The sequence below is a fragment of the Poecilia latipinna genome, unplaced genomic scaffold, assembly GCF_001443285.1.
Source record: "Poecilia latipinna isolate Pla-1442-1.1 unplaced genomic scaffold, P_latipinna-1.0 Scaffold613, whole genome shotgun sequence".
NCBI classification, from domain to species: domain Eukaryota; kingdom Metazoa; phylum Chordata; class Actinopteri; order Cyprinodontiformes; family Poeciliidae; genus Poecilia; species Poecilia latipinna.
In genome coordinates, this window is record NW_015113229.1 from 348,355 (window position 1) to 365,461 (window position 17,107).

A 17,107-nucleotide genomic window follows, 5' to 3' on the forward strand; every position below is an offset into this window, starting at 1 on the left:
CCCCCCCCCCTTTTCTGTTGCCCCCCCCCCCCCCCCCCCCCCCCAATGCATTTGACATTTCTTGGTGCTATGGAGAAAATCAAAGCCCCAGACTGCAGAGCCCATCTAACTAATCTCTCCCTCATCACTGCTGTGGCACAGAGTGTGACATCAAACCAGTCGGACATGGGGGAAGTGACTAAAGTTTTTGTCCACAGACAGGTGCACTGACCCTGTCCACCCTCGAAGGTGCCACTCTCATTTTATTGGACATTTATGGCCGGCCAGCATTTTTTAACCGCCACCTGGATGCAATAAAGGTCCGGCTCCTGAGCCCCGGCTGCCCAGAGGATTTCCCAGCAGCTCCCACGGGACTTCTGGCTAGTTAAGATGTTTATTAAGCTGAAAGTGGTCCAGTGGGAAAACAAGGCACTTCTGAGAGATTCGGGCCAGCAGTTTTCTTGTTAGACAGTGGGCTCCCCGGAGGATTGGGTTTCTTTTCCTTTCAGACCTCGAAGGGGAGGACGGGGTCAGTTCACGGGGTGCGGGGTTGACCAAGTGGTAACTAGGCACATGAACCCAGGAAGGCAAACATCTAGATAGCATCAAGGTCAGCCCGCTGTGATTCCCACAGTTGCAAAGCCCGCAGAGATCAGCTAAAAGCTTTCACATTAGCTCTGAAGTGCGGATGGTTTGATGTTGGAATTCCATCGACTAAATACTGTCTGCTTCGCGTGGACTTACTGCATGAACATGTAATGCAAAAGTTATATATTGCTAGCAAACGCACATTATTTATTTTCGATACCACGTAAAGCTGAAATGTTTTAAGAAACTTGTCCATCTACGATCTAGAGAGGCTATTTCTCCAAGCTATTTGATAGATCTTGACCTCACTAAGCCGTGCTGGACCTCTACTTCAAAAAGCCCCGGTCTGTAGCCTCCGGCGTTCTGCCCTGTAATAACTGAAGTTAGTCCCTGGTTTTGGTTGAGTTTTTCGCTCACACTTTGCTTTTAGGCAAAGTTCAACCAGCTTCTTCCGTGCTCCGCCTGACAAGCATCGCTTTTGTTCTCCTGTAGCTGTGAACTTTCAAACTGCAGAGGCCGCGGCGAGCACGTTGCGTGCCGCACATGTTGCGAGCGATGGGTTTTTTAGTGCTCTCTGCCTAATGTTCAGGACAGATTAGAAATGCTCGCCTGTGACAGATGCTGTCTCCATCTTCACTACCAGATCCACCCAGCTGCAAGACATCTGGAGGATTTCTACCTTTTCCTCTGAAGTGCGGCCTGTTATTGGCACACTCACAATCATGTATGCGTATACGCTTGCGCACAAAACACATCCAAGGCATTTAATTGAGACATGAAAGAGAAAAGAAAAGAAGAAGAAGCAGCAGCAGCACATTTACAGATGTGTGATCTGTTAAAACCCTGCTGGCCTTCGTAGGCAGATTTTCTACATGTTTTTTTTTTTTTTTTTTTTTTCATTGCTTTTAATTCTGCATGAATGATGCAGGAATTTATCTGTGTTTTTGTTCTACTGAAATGAAACCCAGTTTTGGAATATATGTCACTACTTAGGCCACAAAGTATGCAAACACACGCAGCTTACTCAGCCGACGGAGAAGTTTTCCTCTCCACGTGAAGGCCCGTGCTTGTTGCTAATGGCATACATCCTACAATAATGCCCCCGGCACCCAGCAGCTTGAACTTTTTCCCCTCAGAGGAAACATTATTTTTTGCGCGGCAAATCCACTGAACAACATGACCGTTTGATGAAAGAAGCTGCAAATCATACCTGAGCAGAGGTAAACCTTTGCTAACGGCAACACTAGCCTTGCAACAGGATGACACTTTTCAAAGTTTGTGAGAGAGCTGAAAGATTTTTGAGAGTGCCAGGCTTTTTTTCCTCTACCTGCGACTCCACCTTTGTGAGTTATTCCTCGTAAGTTGTGTTTTTTTTTTTTTTTTTTTTTTCCTCTGAGCGTGTCAGTTTTATAAAAACTAGTAGAGGAGGAAACTGTGATCATAAAATTCTTTTAAAACATTTGAAAGAGCAAGTAAAAAAAATATTGCACAAATATTTCATTATTATTATTATTAAGAAAGTTAATTGTGACACACCTTTCTGACATGAAATGTTACATTTTTTATTTAAAGAAACTTAAAAAAAAATTGTATTAAAAAAATGTTACGTTTAGGAAAAATATGATGTAATGCAAATAATTAAATTAATTTTCAATTTGCACATTATTTGTTTTGTCTTTTGCATTTGTAAATTTTGTTCTTTTTTTGGAGTGAAGTCAACAATTACAGTAAGACAGAGAATAATAGATTTATAGTAATTAAAGTTCATAAACATACCTCCTAGGCATTTTCTTCATTTTTGCTCTTTACGTTTTTGGCCATTACAAATATATTATTGTTTTTTGTTGTGTTTATTTGTTGTTAGTTTCTTAGTTGTTGATTATATTTGTTTATTAGCTTTTGGGTTGAATAAAACAATTTTAATCTATTCTGAACAGGTTAGATGAGAAAAAAAAATAGGATTGATTACTACAAAAAGTAATCAAAACTAACTTTGCAAAATATGTTAAATTTAATATTTTTTGGGAAATTGAAAATACTTAAAATTGGAGCAATTTTTGACTGAACTATTTTATATTGCCTAATACTTAAAAAAAGTGTTTCACTTCTGTGTTTGGTTACATTTATGAAAATAAAATAAATAATAATAAAAACTAATGGAAAGTTATGGGACCTGAAAATATTGGCAAAGCCAATGTTAAAAACGTCCCATACAAACAAAGGTTCAAGCATTTATGCTATTAAAAGTGCATGCATATAAACTACGTCACTGTGACGGAAGAAAATAAATATAATGTCCAAATTGCATCATACGTAAACGATCTTGCTTTGTAATGTTTTTTTTCTTTTTACTATTATATTATTACTATTTTTCTACAGTTTTACCTTTAATTCAATTTAGTGCACAGCCTCTCAACATCATCCATAGACAACTCGTGATTTCTGTAACACGATAGTGAAAACGGCAAACATAGGATGAAAAAGGAAACTGTGATGAGAGAAACGTCCCAGCAGGGGGCGATGTTGTTGTTCAGAACGCTGGCACAACACCTGTGCAGCTGCATCAGGCCTGTCTGTTTCGGACAGGAGGGGACGGAATTACAGAAGAAGAAACCAGCTGCTGAATGATGACTTATCTTACTTTTAATTATATATACATGTATGAATTAAATTATTGAATTGAAATGATACCACTAACTTATTTGGCTACATTTTAATCACTGTTACTGGCATATTGGCATGTTAGTTTGCTTGTGTAATATTAGAAATATTGCTAGATTCTTAAAACACTAACTGTTTTATTCTGATAATGAAGCTGAACATTTGATTAGAGTTTAAGTCGGTTCAGGCAACGGTTCACTCATTCACAGTGTCTGGGAGAGAACAAGGGCAATACCTTTATATTGATTTATTACCAATGAATATATACAATATCAATTAAGAAAAAAAAAAAGTACAATTTGTTAGAAGAGTCGTCATGGAGAAAGTTTCCTGTAATGGAACAAGATAGTTGAGCAACAATGCTGCTGGTAATGTCGAGTAAACCCCGAGGCAACCATTGCCAGAGATCAGCTCACTGTGGCTGTGGTTGCTAGGGAGAAGGTTACCATGTCAACTCGTTAGAAAAGATTTGAAAGGTCTACTACTATTTAAGGAACTTTTTGTGTCTTAATAAAAAGCTAATTCTTCTCTTTTTACACTGCTAACGTGAAACCAGACGATCTGTTGTTTCAAAAACAACAGCAAAAATCCTTATAAACCAGCAGAGTTGTGTCTAATATAATGAATCTGTTGTACACATTCAGCCATGAAGCTTTATTATTATTAATCAGAAGCATCATAGTTGATCCAAGTTGTATGTTTTTTTTTTTTTTAAGAGCATCATCATCACAGAATAAGACATTTGTACACGTTGTTAGCTTTTGGCTTATGAACTGTTGGTGGTGTAGATGTTCAGAACTTCACTATTAAAAGATAAATTTATTTACATTTTGCTCGTTGTGGTTAAAGTCTTCATAAATAACAGACAAAAAACAAATTTTTTTATTACTATTAGGTTGGTTAAGACAGTAGGTTTTAAAAATACTAGGAATAAAAGTTAGCTGTTCTTGAAATGTTTCAGCCATTAAATTTACACATTTACAAATTTTCTGATCAGAAGTATTGACTAAAATCTACTTAAGTATAAGCTTCATAAATTGTCACACCAACTTAATTGGTTTTATTTGAACAGTTTAATCAGTGCATTAGTCATTTGATCAACATTACATTTTCTTAACATGTACTTGCTAGCAGATCTAACCAATGAGATGGACTACCTAGTTTAACCGAGTTGCAGTCACATCCAGTCGACTTGAATTATAAAGTGCAACTTCCCAACAACAACAAAAACTTTTAAGATTCATGTCCAGTTTCACAAAACCTGCAGTTTAATTATCCATTTAGTCCAATTCATCCCTCAGTTACATCTCAGCCTAAGTCGTACGGTACGGCAAAATTAGATTCTGAAATCATTTCAAAGTCAACAGCACGAAGAGTTAGACGTCGTATTTGACAGACGATAAGGTGAGACAACATCTTGCATAAGAACCTTTTTGTTTAATTTACAACATGAATTCCCCTAAAAGCCTTCAGGATTGTAAGCATTTCCCCATCTTGGATATTTACGACTGAAGGATTGGGTCTTAGGGATTAAATAAGAAAGGGGGGGAAAAATTCAACAAACAAAGATATATATGTTTTCCTGAGTCAGAGAAGAAAACCAGAGGCTGGTGAGGGAGGAAGAGTTGCCTGCTGCTACAATAACAGCAAAACTGGGCTGTTTCTTCAGCTTGATTAAGTTGGGGATTTTCATCCAGCTCATTGATTTAAAGGGATCATTCATGAAAACAAACAGTGAACATTTCTTCTGTTGAAGTAGAAAAGTCACAACTACAAGAGTGAGTTTGAGTTTGCTTAGTCTTTTCTCCAGCAGCTTAAAAAAGGAAATATATTATTTTCTTATTGTTTACTTCACCTTGATTATAATATTTAATAGTATATATAATTATATTTAATATATGTTACTATATACAATATAACATAATATAAAAGTGAGAATTTATAATGTTGCCATATGAAAATTTAACTATTTCCGGTCTAAATGGGCTGAGCCCCCCCAGTGCATCAGCATCTTAAAAACGCCTCTGTTCACAGCCATATACAAACGAAGAGGATTTATTTTATTTTTTTTAAACAGTGGCATATTTAGTTGCATTTATAATCAGGCGTACCATCAACGGAGTTGCGACTCCGCTCGTAATTAAATCTAATCCTAATCAAGTCCCGGCTCAGTTTAGCTTTAACAAGCTGCGGCCCGCAGCCGCAGGTAAACAGATTTCAGAGTCACATTTCAAATCTGGATGTCAGCTCGCTGTCACACAGGAGGCTGTCGGGTCATTTGTCAGAAACTCAATAAATTTGTCAGTGGAGGGGATGGTAGTAGGGGAAGAAGAAGAAGAAAAAATAAAATCTGAATCCAATAAATCATAACGTAAACAAATCTCGCCATGGGTTGACAGTGCTGTATTGTACTTTGGTCTAATCCTCCGGGAGCCGGGATTATCCCGCAGTATCTTTTTTTTTTTTTTTTTTTTTTTTTTTGGACTGCCTCGATAAAGATAAGACCTGGACTGGGGAGTCATTGTTCTGAAACTTTTCATCTGTGAATCTCTGTTAGCGAAAAACAGTAAAAATATATCCTTAAAATATTTATAGATGTGGAATTTTAAATCAAAGAATACAAAACAATAAGTTGCATCTTATACAGTGGCCCTTCACGGGCCTAAATGGGGCCCATGTATTCGTAGCTGCGCTGGTCCATTGTTCTTGGTGTAAAAATATAACTTTAAGATTATAATTTCTGATGTGTGAAAAGAAGAAAGAAAGAAAAAAAAAACAAGAAACGTGGACAAATATTCAGCTTCAGCAAAAGTCAGATTAGATTACACCGGACCGGGTCGCAAATTGTCGATGTTTTTAAGGCTTCAATAAGCCTCTGTGTGGATCCACGACGGTCAGCGGCTCCGTTGACTGAACCAGAAAAGTGCTGCGCCCCTGCAAAGCCTCTGCAGCCGGGAATCATTTTTTTCCCCCCCTGTTTTAGCACGGGGCTAAAACAAAAAACAAAAACAAAAAAAATAATAAATAAAAACAATGCACAATATCAATATTTTTCATCAACTTTTTTTTTTTTTTTAGAATATCTCAAGGATACAGGAACAACATACAATGCAGCGTTTTTTATACGTTTATGAAGGCCAGTCTTCGTCAGAAACCCTTATTAAAAGATCAAAGTACGTAAACTATTAAAGTGCAGCTCTGCAATTTATGCAGCCATTAGGCATTTGCTTTGCTATTATGTCCCCCTTTGAAAATGTAAGGAGGTCTTCCCACTTTCAACACGGCGTTTTATTTCAAAATGCCTCTCAGTTTTATAGGGATTATTAAAAACCAAAAAAAAAAAACCAAAAAAAAAAAAAAAAACGAAGAAGAAACAATCTCTCAGCTCAAGAAACTTACCAGAAACAGTTTTCCACACTCAGCCCATGTTTTATTTTAAATATCAAAGTTATTTTTTTTATTTATTTTTTTTAGTTTTGCAACTCACAGAGCCTCCGGGTTTAAGGCATGCCTCTGGGTTGTGTGTGTTTGTGTGTGCGTGTGTTTCCAATGCAGCACTGTGCAAACTGAATTAACAATATTTAAACTTCGCCCCACTTTTTAAAAACCAACGTTTCTGTTTGAAGAACTCGCCTTTGCTGATAAAGATTTCAACTTAAACACGTTTCGAAATCAGTGGTGGCTATATGCTATTTTATTTATTTCTTTTTTATTCTTGTAAGCAACCTCACAATAGCAATCACAGTTGTTATATAGTTAGACGACGCAAGAAGTACTTATCCTAAAACCACTTAAAGCGCTTTCTTTCAAACTTTGTAAAAAGTTTCACCTCCCATTCGCACTCTGTTTACTGATTTCCATGTTCTTTTTTTCAACTTTTTCAACTTTTCACCCGAAACATCTACATTTCGATTTGGATTCAATAAATCGAGATTACATTTTTTACAGTGTTTGAAAAAAAAAAAAAAAAGTCTGCAAATGAAATGTCAGCAGGCCGCCTGCAGGAATCAATCTGGGTCATTCTGATTTTTTTTTTTTTTTTTTTTTTTTTCGGAAAAGCCGCGTTAGCATAATGGTCCCTTACCTTTCCGATGGATGCAACAGTTCTGCTGACTTTAAAGTAAATTACTTGCTTTCCGTGCTGCACACCTGCTGCTACAGTTTTTTTTTTCTCCCTCTCTTTCTCTCTCTCTCTGTCCCATAAGGCGAGGGAGGGCTCGTCATGCAGAGGCTCATTAAAACACCGCAGGCTGAAAGTTGGCGGATTGATTTATTGAACGCATGTTTGATGTCCTCATTCACAGAGGTGACCCCATCCGATGACTGCTCTGTATATGGAGGACATTAGAGGGGAGCAGGGTTGGGAGTGAGCATTCATATGTTCTTTAAAAAACAAAACAAAACAAAAAAAAAAAACAAAACAACTATCGATTATGTTCTATTGATGGAGTTTAACTCATAATGCTGCTTAGTGGTGAGATAATCCAATATAGTGTGAGACGGAGGTAATTGACCCCATGCTGATGGAGGCGCTGGAAATAGAAGGAAAGTAGAGGTGGAGCCTCCCGCAGGATGTCTTCATGGGGGATCAGAAATAATGAAATAATAATCATTTCTTGTCTCTTTTTAGATTTTTTTTTTCTCTTTTTTTGCGAAGGTTGATCAAACAGCTTACTAAAAAAAATGTTTTTTCTTGCTGTAGTTCAGATAAATGCAGTTCTCTCTTTGAACGGCAGAGGGCAACGACAACAATCCCCAACCTCCTGATTTCCAAACTGGACTACAGGGTCATCATCGCCTCGAAGGAGCGCAGAGAGCAGCAAGCGAAGAAGGCCTTGGGAATGGATGAAGAATTGGTTGCGAAGCATATTAAGTAAAAAAAAAAAAAAAACTCTCCAAATAGTTACGTTATTTAAATTAATAAAATTTAAACGCACTCATTTATTTTAGTTCTAGTTTTTCTTCAATAACAACAAATGTAAAAAAACAAAAAACAAAAACAAACAAACAAACAAAAAAAAAACTAAATCCCATGTCACCCATTCCTGTGGACAGACTTAAACCAAACAAACAAACAAACAAATAAAAACAGCAGGAGCAGCACATATGGACACAATAACTTCTCATCCTGCCCATACATATGACCTGCTTCCCAATTTAGATACATTCACATCCAAGAACGTCTCTCGAGGCTGAGCTGCATTTGCCACCATGGCTGCAGCGAGTCGACACGACACGCAAAAACACAGCGGGTCCATTGCTGAGTCAAAATTATCGGTCAGGAGAGGAACCCAGATCTTATCAAACTTCCCAGTCCGATTCTGAGAGAAAAAAAAAAAAGAAAGAGAGAGAGAGAGAGAGAGAGAGAGAGAGATTCATTTCGATGTCATCTGAAAGGTTATTCGGGGATACGCATATATAATACGATAATATCCAATTTTGGCTGTGACCAGCCTCAGCAGAAAAACCTTCCATTCCATGCAGGCCTCATTGCTCAGCAGGGTGATCCTCAACATCCACACTACAGATCCTGTGTGAAGATCTTCACTTCATGACTCAGGAAAACCAAATTAGCTCAGTTTGCAGCCACCCAGTTCATGTTCAATGTAAGAAATGAATAGTTGTTGTTATTATTATTATTATTATTATTGCTGGTGTTTCCCTGCACTGGTTGATCGAAAGCTGGCCAGCCGAGGTGGCAGAGGCCACTTCAGTGGCTGACACGGTGCTGTTATCACCCCTGATCGCCAGGTGCATCGGCTGAAAGGGAGCAGCAGCGTCCATCAGAGACAATACACAAAAGAGCCTGTGATGCTCCAAAACACACACACACTCACACACACACGCACAAACGCACAAACGCGCGCGCATACCCACAGCGTAATTAGGAGTTCTGTGCACAGAAAAAGACCCAAAACGCCCCCTTTATTTTTTATTTTTTTAACGTCTTGCTGTATTTTTCAGACTTATTTGTTTTTTCTTTTATTATTACAATTTCACGTCTTAATTTTGGTGCATGCAATTTTTAGAGTTAGTATTATTTTTTATAATTTTTTATTATTTTTGTTCCCCCCCCCCCCCACCTCCCCTCCGTGCTGTTCCCGGACAGTGCAGAGCGCGCTGTATTCTGCTCCAATACAGCCCCAATGGCAGTGAATGGAGGGAATGGAGGAGGGAAAAAAAGTGTAGCCATGCATGCAGGAGTGGGAGGATCTTTGCTCGCTTCAATCTTGATCTCAGACTTTTGCAGCGACGGGTGCACAAGCAGCCAACCGTCTCTGTTACTTCCAAAGAGTTACTGCCGGGACATCTGCGTATACGGGCTGTGCCATCTCTGGATTTGGTGTTAACTTTTCCCCTTCTTCTTTTTTTTTTTTTTTTTTTTCTTTTTTTTAACTATTATAATTATTTTTATTCTTTCCTCCTCTTTGGCGAGGCTGTCACTCGGTGAAGTCATTTTGTTGCGGCTGCCTCCTCTCTTTCTTTTGTTCACCCCCCCGTTGGCTTTGGGGAGGAGAAGATAAAGCTTCCTCGGGTCCTCTAATCATAACAGGTGACTGTCCAGAGTTTTCCCATGTTTGTTTGCTGCTCTTCCCTGACGCATCAGGGATTCACGCTTCCGGCTTAGACTGCCTTATTGGCGAGCATCAGAAAAAGTCGTGTTTTTTTCCCCCTCCTTTCCTCTCGTTCGCTTTATTTGTATCTTTTTGCGACGCACGGCTAGTTTGTGCGTCGCACGGAGTTTCCAACAGGTTTCTCAGCTCGCCAAAGTCCTCCAGACAGCTTTGGGCTAGCCGGGATTTTTTCCCCCTTCTTCTTCTTCTTCTTCTTCTTCTTCTTCTTCGTTTTTTTTTTTTAAATCATCCCCCTGTCAGCTCTCACCCCCATATTCTTATGGATATCGCAACAGGTCTGGTGTCGCTGGAGCGCCTATCCGCGGGAGAACGGTCCGAGACGCGCATCATGCTGGACGGCATAAAAATCGAAGATCACCCGCTGCGATCGGGACAAGCCACGCTGGGAGTCATGCTCGGTGAGTGCCACGCATTTCTACAAAGCCGAGCACAAACCCCGCATGCAGCCAGATGTGGGATTATTTGACTTTATTTTACTATTTGCATTCATGCATTTTTTTTTTAAATTTCACACAACAATGCAAAAGAAAAAAAGGGAAAAAAGAAAAGAAGAAGAGATGTTTGTGCAAGCAGACGGAGGAAATAATGGCGAGTTTAGTCCTTATTCTATTTTAGTGTGTATGATTTTTAAGGCGGTTATTATCCCAGGCCTCATGGAATATAGTAATAATAATAATAATAATAATAATAATAATATGTTTATCACATATATTTTTTTTTAATTTATTTGAACGCATTGTAGTAATCGGTCGTGCTTCCCGTGTGATCGGGCGCTGCAGACTTTGACTCAGGCCTTCTCTCTGCTCCTCCAGGCTCCGAGTGTCACCACAGATCCGTGTGTGAGGGCTGCCAGCGGCCCATCTCCGACCGCTTCCTGATGAGGGTCAACGACTCCTCATGGCACGAAGAGTGTTTGCAGTGCACCGTGTGTCAACAGCCCCTCACCACCAGCTGTTACTTCAGAGAAAGGAAACTTTACTGCAAACACGACTACCAACAGTAAGCACAATGTCCCGAGGAGGTGGAAGGTCTTTCTTTTGTTTTGTTTTGTTCTTTTCTCTTTTTTCCTTTTTCCTCCGCTTTCTATTTTTTTTTTAATACATATATATTTCTTTGCGTTGTTGAGTGGGTGTGCAGTGATTCTACAGAAAATGGCTTTTGGCTGGTCTGAAGGCCCTCAGCGGGTCTCACGCATCTGAGGGCGGTTGATAATAAAGTTACAAGAATATTATCAATATTCTTGTTTTCATTATAAGCAAAACAGCAACGTCTTAAATCCACGTGATTTTTATTTATTCAACTTAGACATGGAGCAGTTGTGCATCTCGATTAACAGTCCCAGTAACCCACGGTGTTTCCACAGTCGCCTCTGCACCATATGCAGCGTTTAAAAATGCGGCTTGATCCCGCTCGAGTCCGAAAATCCGGAGGTGTAAAAAGTCGGTTTTTATTCCGCTCCCTGACGCTTGTTTTCGGTTTGAATGATGTGGCGTTTCCCCGTCAACCTCAGAGCTCCTTTTTAAATAATACCAAAGATGGAAAACACTCTCAGTAGGTTTCTGCGAGCCCACAGCGCTCTTAGATTTATTTCTCCATCAGTTCATATTAGATTCTCTCTGTAAATCATTTAGCGCTGATATGCCTTTAATATTAAAATTTCTTTCCCTTATTTGATTATGGCGACCTAATGCCATGTCCTATTACTTTTATTTGATATATATTCTGCTTGTTATTTTCTGTTTACGCCGTTATTGGTAAACATCTAATTTATTTTTTTTTTATTTTATCACACATTTGTATATTTGTTATTACACATAAATCATTTTATTGTATGTATTTTAACGGAAAGCTGAGGAATATTCCGTGCGAATATTCGAGTTGCGCGGAAGAGAAATGTGCCTGTTAAAGAACACCTGTACCGATTTAGATTCGCGCAATTTGCGCATGTGCGAATGATGCACGCATGCACGCAAATACAAATGTTTTAAAAGCATGGAATTGTTTTTAATGCAAAAATTACACATTAATAAAAAAAAATAATAATAATACAAAACCATTATTATTATTATTATTATTACACACTCATGCAAAAATGTTTATCTATTACTATTAGTACTATTTCAAAATATTAGTTTAAATTAAAGTCAGCACCATGATTATTGTAAGATGTAATAATAGCAATTTAAAAAACCAACAAAACAAAAACGTAGTGCTACCTTCTAATTTAAACCTGTTCCAGGAAGAGATAATAATGTAAACTAAATATGTATTTCTTGAAAAATAATTACAAAACATATATATGCAAATATAGACATATTTTAACATTCCTCAGAAGGCTGATGGAATTAGCGGCACGATTAAATTATCTGAGAGACTTAAAGAAATGCATTGGCCAGAAGTGCAGCAGGGCCGCTCCCTGGCCTGTGCAGACCCCGGGGTGCCCCAGTGTTTCTCATTGCATGAGCGCTTTTCATGCTTGTCACCGAATTTCCAGCTTTTTGTGTCCGGCCCTTTTGAGCAATTCTCCTTCCATTACCGGGACATTATGGTTCTCTGCTAGACACCTTGCAAAGCGACAAAGAGTTACATCTATTGCCATGCGTGGCATTCACCCCGCTCTGGGACGGCGGTGTAGTCGGCCGGTAACAATGGGGAAAAAAAAAAAAAAGAAAGAAAAAATTCAGAGCAGTAACCCAGGGATACCAGAGTCACGGCGTCACGGCCCAGAGGTGGCTGGAAGCTGAGACAGAAGGATCTCTCTTTCTCTCCTATACTTGTTGCGGCGTTCTGTTCCCGTTTGAAGTTTTGGTCATTTGCAAAAATAAAAGAACTGACAGGAATACAAACGCTAGAATAGAACCTGAGTAACTCTGGCTTCTAAATATTCGTCTTTCTATACATTTTCTTCTACTCTTATGCTCTTTAGAAATCACATTTGGAATAAAAGTGTCTGTCTGTAGCCTCAACTATTATTTTCCGGTTTGCTGCTTTGAATGCTGTGAGCAAGCTCAGCCAAGCACGCCATCCGGCTCTCCCGCACGCTACAATATTCATCGCATCTTCAAGATCTTCTCCCTTTTTTTTTTTTTTTTTTTTTTAAACCCTCCCAGACATAAAAAGAGCTGCCAGGTCGCTCGCTCACACCAGCACAGGTATATCATCTTTTTTTTTTTTTTTTTTTCCATGTTTATTTCATTTTCGCTGATGCGATACTTAAAGATGTAATTGGCACCTTTTTGACTTTTATGACAGCCATTTAAGATGCATTTGTCAGCCCACAAACTGCTTTGGGCTGTGAAGAGAGCTCCAACCCCTTACAGAGGACTTTGTGCCTAATTACATTCCTACAGCAACTGATTCATGCCCCGTAATCAGCGCTCACTAGTTATAATAAATCAAGGCATTGGCAAGTGGGGCCCCCCTTTTTTTTTTTTTTTTTTTTTTTTTTTTGCACCTTTTTAACAGGTTTAAGTGCAGAAGGGGGGAAAACAATTGCGTTCTGTGTTATTAAACGTAAAACAAACCCAAGCTTAAAAATATCTTGCTCCCTATCTTGCTACAGTATTGTAACAAGATTGGTTTGCATTACTCCCTTTTCTCCCTCTTTTTTTTTGTTGCCCTTGATTTAGTTTTTTATCTAAAAAAAACAACAAAAAAAAACAAAGCAAAAAATGTCATTTCCGTGCGAGAGCAGGATCCGACACGTCCGAAACGTGCAGAAGTACAACCGCTCAGTTAAAATGCGTGTCAGAATATCTGCGCGGAGAATCGTGGAGCAGAATCTAGTGGGAAAATGCGAGGCCGATCATGAAAGGCTAGTAGCTGAGGCTGTCAGCCGGTTGACAGCCGTAGCCGTAGAGGAGGAACAAGCTCGAACGAGACGAGCGGTATGTAAAAGGCAGAGTGGAATTACACCATTCTGGGAGAGTTTGTTGTGCCCTGGTGTTTGGGAGGTCAATTATACATCATTAGAAAGAGGGAGATCTTCCACCCCTCACACACACACACACACACACACACCCCACAGGGATTTTTCTTTTTTTCGTGCAACCAAGCAGATGCTTTGAAGGGAGGCATGTAATAAGGGCCTTTCACTCGACCCGAGTGTTGGACAACACCCCTCTCTAATGGACTGCCTTGTTAGAAAGTGCCACAGGCTCTACCTGCAAAACATAACATTTAGCAACTATATTTTACACCCTGCCGCCTTGTTATTGAGGGCGTCCTGTTGATGCATTACAGAGTTTGTTTTTTGTTTTGTTTTGTTTTGTTTTGTTCTTATTATTATTTATTACTCAATTTTCCATAAGTACTGTCAGTTTGACTGTATTCCAGTGGGAGCACATCTTAAATATTTTTATTTGTTGTTCATTCAAAAACGTTCAATAAGCAGATTTTTTTTTTAAAGCCCCCAGGCTGAAAAAAAAAAAAAAAAAAAATCCAGGTCACGGCAGTGTGAGCAGTAGGAAAACACAGCAGTGATGAAGCCATAAAAAAAAAAAAAAAAAAAAGCGGCGCTCCCAGAACCTGTCTCGCCTCCCGGTGTTTTGTGCAGGATCCCCCGGTGTGCTGAGAGGTGCTTTTTTTTTTTTTTTCAGAACAGTTTGCAGTGCCCTCCTGTGAAATTGTTGTTTTTTAATTAGCCGTGCTCGGGACGCTGCCGCAGAATGTGTGTGTGTGTGTGTGTGTGTATGGGTGTGTGTGTAAAGTGTGTGTCTGTATGTGTAGGATAGATGCTGACGACTTGGTTTCTGTATTGGCTCGTCTAGTGTGTGTGTGTGTAGTGTGTGTTGTGTTTTACTCACTCCAGGACACTCCTGCGTCGCCCGGCGCTGCTAGAGCTCTTATATGCAAGCTAAGAATAAAAAGCAAGAAAAAAAAAAAAAAGACAGTCGGCGTTGTGTTTGTAAACTCAGCTGAGGAGTTTTACACTTAATTAAAGATGCTCCTCAACCTGCCGAGTGTGAAGCTTCCTTTCCAGGAAGATCTTCTCACATTTAGCTCTACCTTTTTCTTTTTCCTCCTTCTTCTGCCTTTAAATCTCCCTTTTAAAAGAAAAAAAAACCGATAAAAAGGTGTTTTTACCCTCCTGTTCTTGGGTAAATAAATCAAGACCTCTGCAGAGAGATAAATCTCACATTAGAAACACAAAGGCAGATGATATTGCTTCGGCTTGCTGGGATTTTTTATCTTTTATTTTATAGTGGCTCGGCGAGGAGCGGGCTGAAGCTGGCCCCGTTCTCCAGTAAGGAAGTATTGGGTTTTATGTCAACACGGCTCGGCCTGTCCCAGCAGCGCACTAGGATGCATCATCTGTCATCTCACGGCTTGCGAACCATGCCCCCCCGCCCCCTGCCCTCCTCCCTCCCGACACATTAAGAGCCATTAAAGACCTGTTGGGGTGTGTATATATTTGCATCGCTGCAACATCATCTTGGGTTCCCAATTTTTTTTCTCTCTCTCTCTCTCTCTCTCCTCCATCTGCTTTCCAAAAGTGAAATCTTTAAGGCAATATTTGTTCTTTCTCTTAAGTGCCTCGCAAAAAGTATTCGCACCCTTTGAACTTGCTGTCGCTCTGTCATGGACCTCAGTGTTCGGTTTTCTTCAGCAGTGCCTAATTAGTAAATAGAGCTCAGCTGTGTGTGGTTTGGACTATGCTGTGAAGGCATCTGAGGTTTGTTAGGGAACATTGGTGGACAAACGGCATCATGACGAACACAGCAGACAGGCCGGGGAGAAAGCTGTGGAGAAGCTTTAAAACAGGTTAGCTTATGAAACAATATTACAAGTTTTAGTTTTAGTCCTTCGTCAGTTTTCTGACAAAGGACTTTTCCGTCCATCACCCACTAATAATATGGCGATACGGACTTTGTGATGTTTATCGTGATGTTTTGTGGTCCGATAAAGATTGAGATTAAAGCAAAACTATTTGTTTCTTATTTTTCATGCAACTGTATGGCTGTGACTGCTTGGGATAGCACCATAAGCCCAAATATCGTTCTTGAAAACATTTCCATTTAATTTAGGCTTCTTCAAGACGCCACTTACTTTAAAAAAAAAAAGAAAAAGCGATTCACATCACTAAAAAGTAAACAATAACAGCATTTAATCGTATTTTGGAATTTACGGAAACCTATTGATGCTTTTGTGGAACAAAAAGTGACGAAAACAGTAGAAGTAACATTTCCGACCTTGTTTTTATTATTATGATTACTATTATTATTATTTTAACATCAAAAACAGAAATTAACCATGACAATGACAAATCAGCATTCTCATCGTGACAAGAAATTTTTGATTTTGAGTTTGACTTTATTGAACGTAGTGTGATGAAAGAATAAACAAAGTTATATACAAACAAAATCAGTTTAAAACAAAAGCAAACAAAACAAAAAGAAGAGCAGCAGTAAAGTATATTTACACGTTGGAATATCCTGAAGTTATTTTCAGGATAAATGATAAACAAAGCAGCCAAGAGACACTGGATTACTGTGACGATCCGCAGCTCTTCCTTACACCACAAATGGCCCTGAATGAACCGCTGTGTTGAAGTAGAACAAGGTGTTAGCAGCATTATGCTGGGGGCTAATCCTTCAGCAGGGACAGGAAAAGCTGGCGTGAGATTAAGAGAACATGGATGAAGCTGAACAAAGGCCAGTTCTTGACATTGGAGTGCATGGTCAACTTCCATCGCAATGCAGAACATGCAGCCAGAGCTTCACGGTTCGGATCAAAGGATATGCATGTGTCAAAATGGTCTAGTCAAAGTCTAACTCTGAAGGGGACTCTGCGGAAAGATTCTTGAACGATCCCATCCAGTGCGAATGAGCTGGAGCTCTTTCAAGAAACAGAGAAAAACGGGCTGACTGCTCCGAACGTCTCTCAGCCGTAATTGTTTCAGAAAGGCAGTTATTTTACGAGCACAACCAGGCACCACTTAATGTTGGTCCATCACTTTAAAATCGCTATAGAATATGTCGTAACATCAGGCTGCAATGTGACAAAATGTGGAAAAAGTTAATCTACGAACTCTTCTTCGGCAAAGTGCAACACTCGAAGCCTCGTCGCGTTTGAGCGAAACGCTTCAGCAGAACGGAAACGGTCTGCCACGTTTCTGGATCCAGTGGTATTTTTGATGCCGCAAACGGATCATAAAATACGACACCGAGGTGATTCAATTAAGACGTCTTTTTTTTTTTTTTTTTTTTTTTTTTGCACAAAACCATTTTTCCCCTTGTGGGTTT

General features: G+C 39.3%; 1 protein-coding gene across 3 annotated transcripts in view; it reads left to right on the plus strand.

The window, feature by feature from the left end:
- lmx1bb (LIM homeobox transcription factor 1, beta b) overlaps positions 1 to 17,107 on the plus strand; it is a 91,065-nt gene that overhangs the window by 4,148 nt on the left and 69,810 nt on the right. Inside the window, exons 1-3 of one of the 3 annotated variants that reach the window (XM_015043049.1) lie at positions 9,418 to 9,781; positions 10,139 to 10,261; positions 10,676 to 10,862. In XM_015043049.1, coding sequence (XP_014898535.1) covers positions 10,192 to 10,261; positions 10,676 to 10,862 — 257 coding nt within the window. In that variant the 5' untranslated portion in view covers positions 9,418 to 9,781; positions 10,139 to 10,191. The other 2 variants (XM_015043051.1, XM_015043048.1) reach the window with 2 other exon arrangements.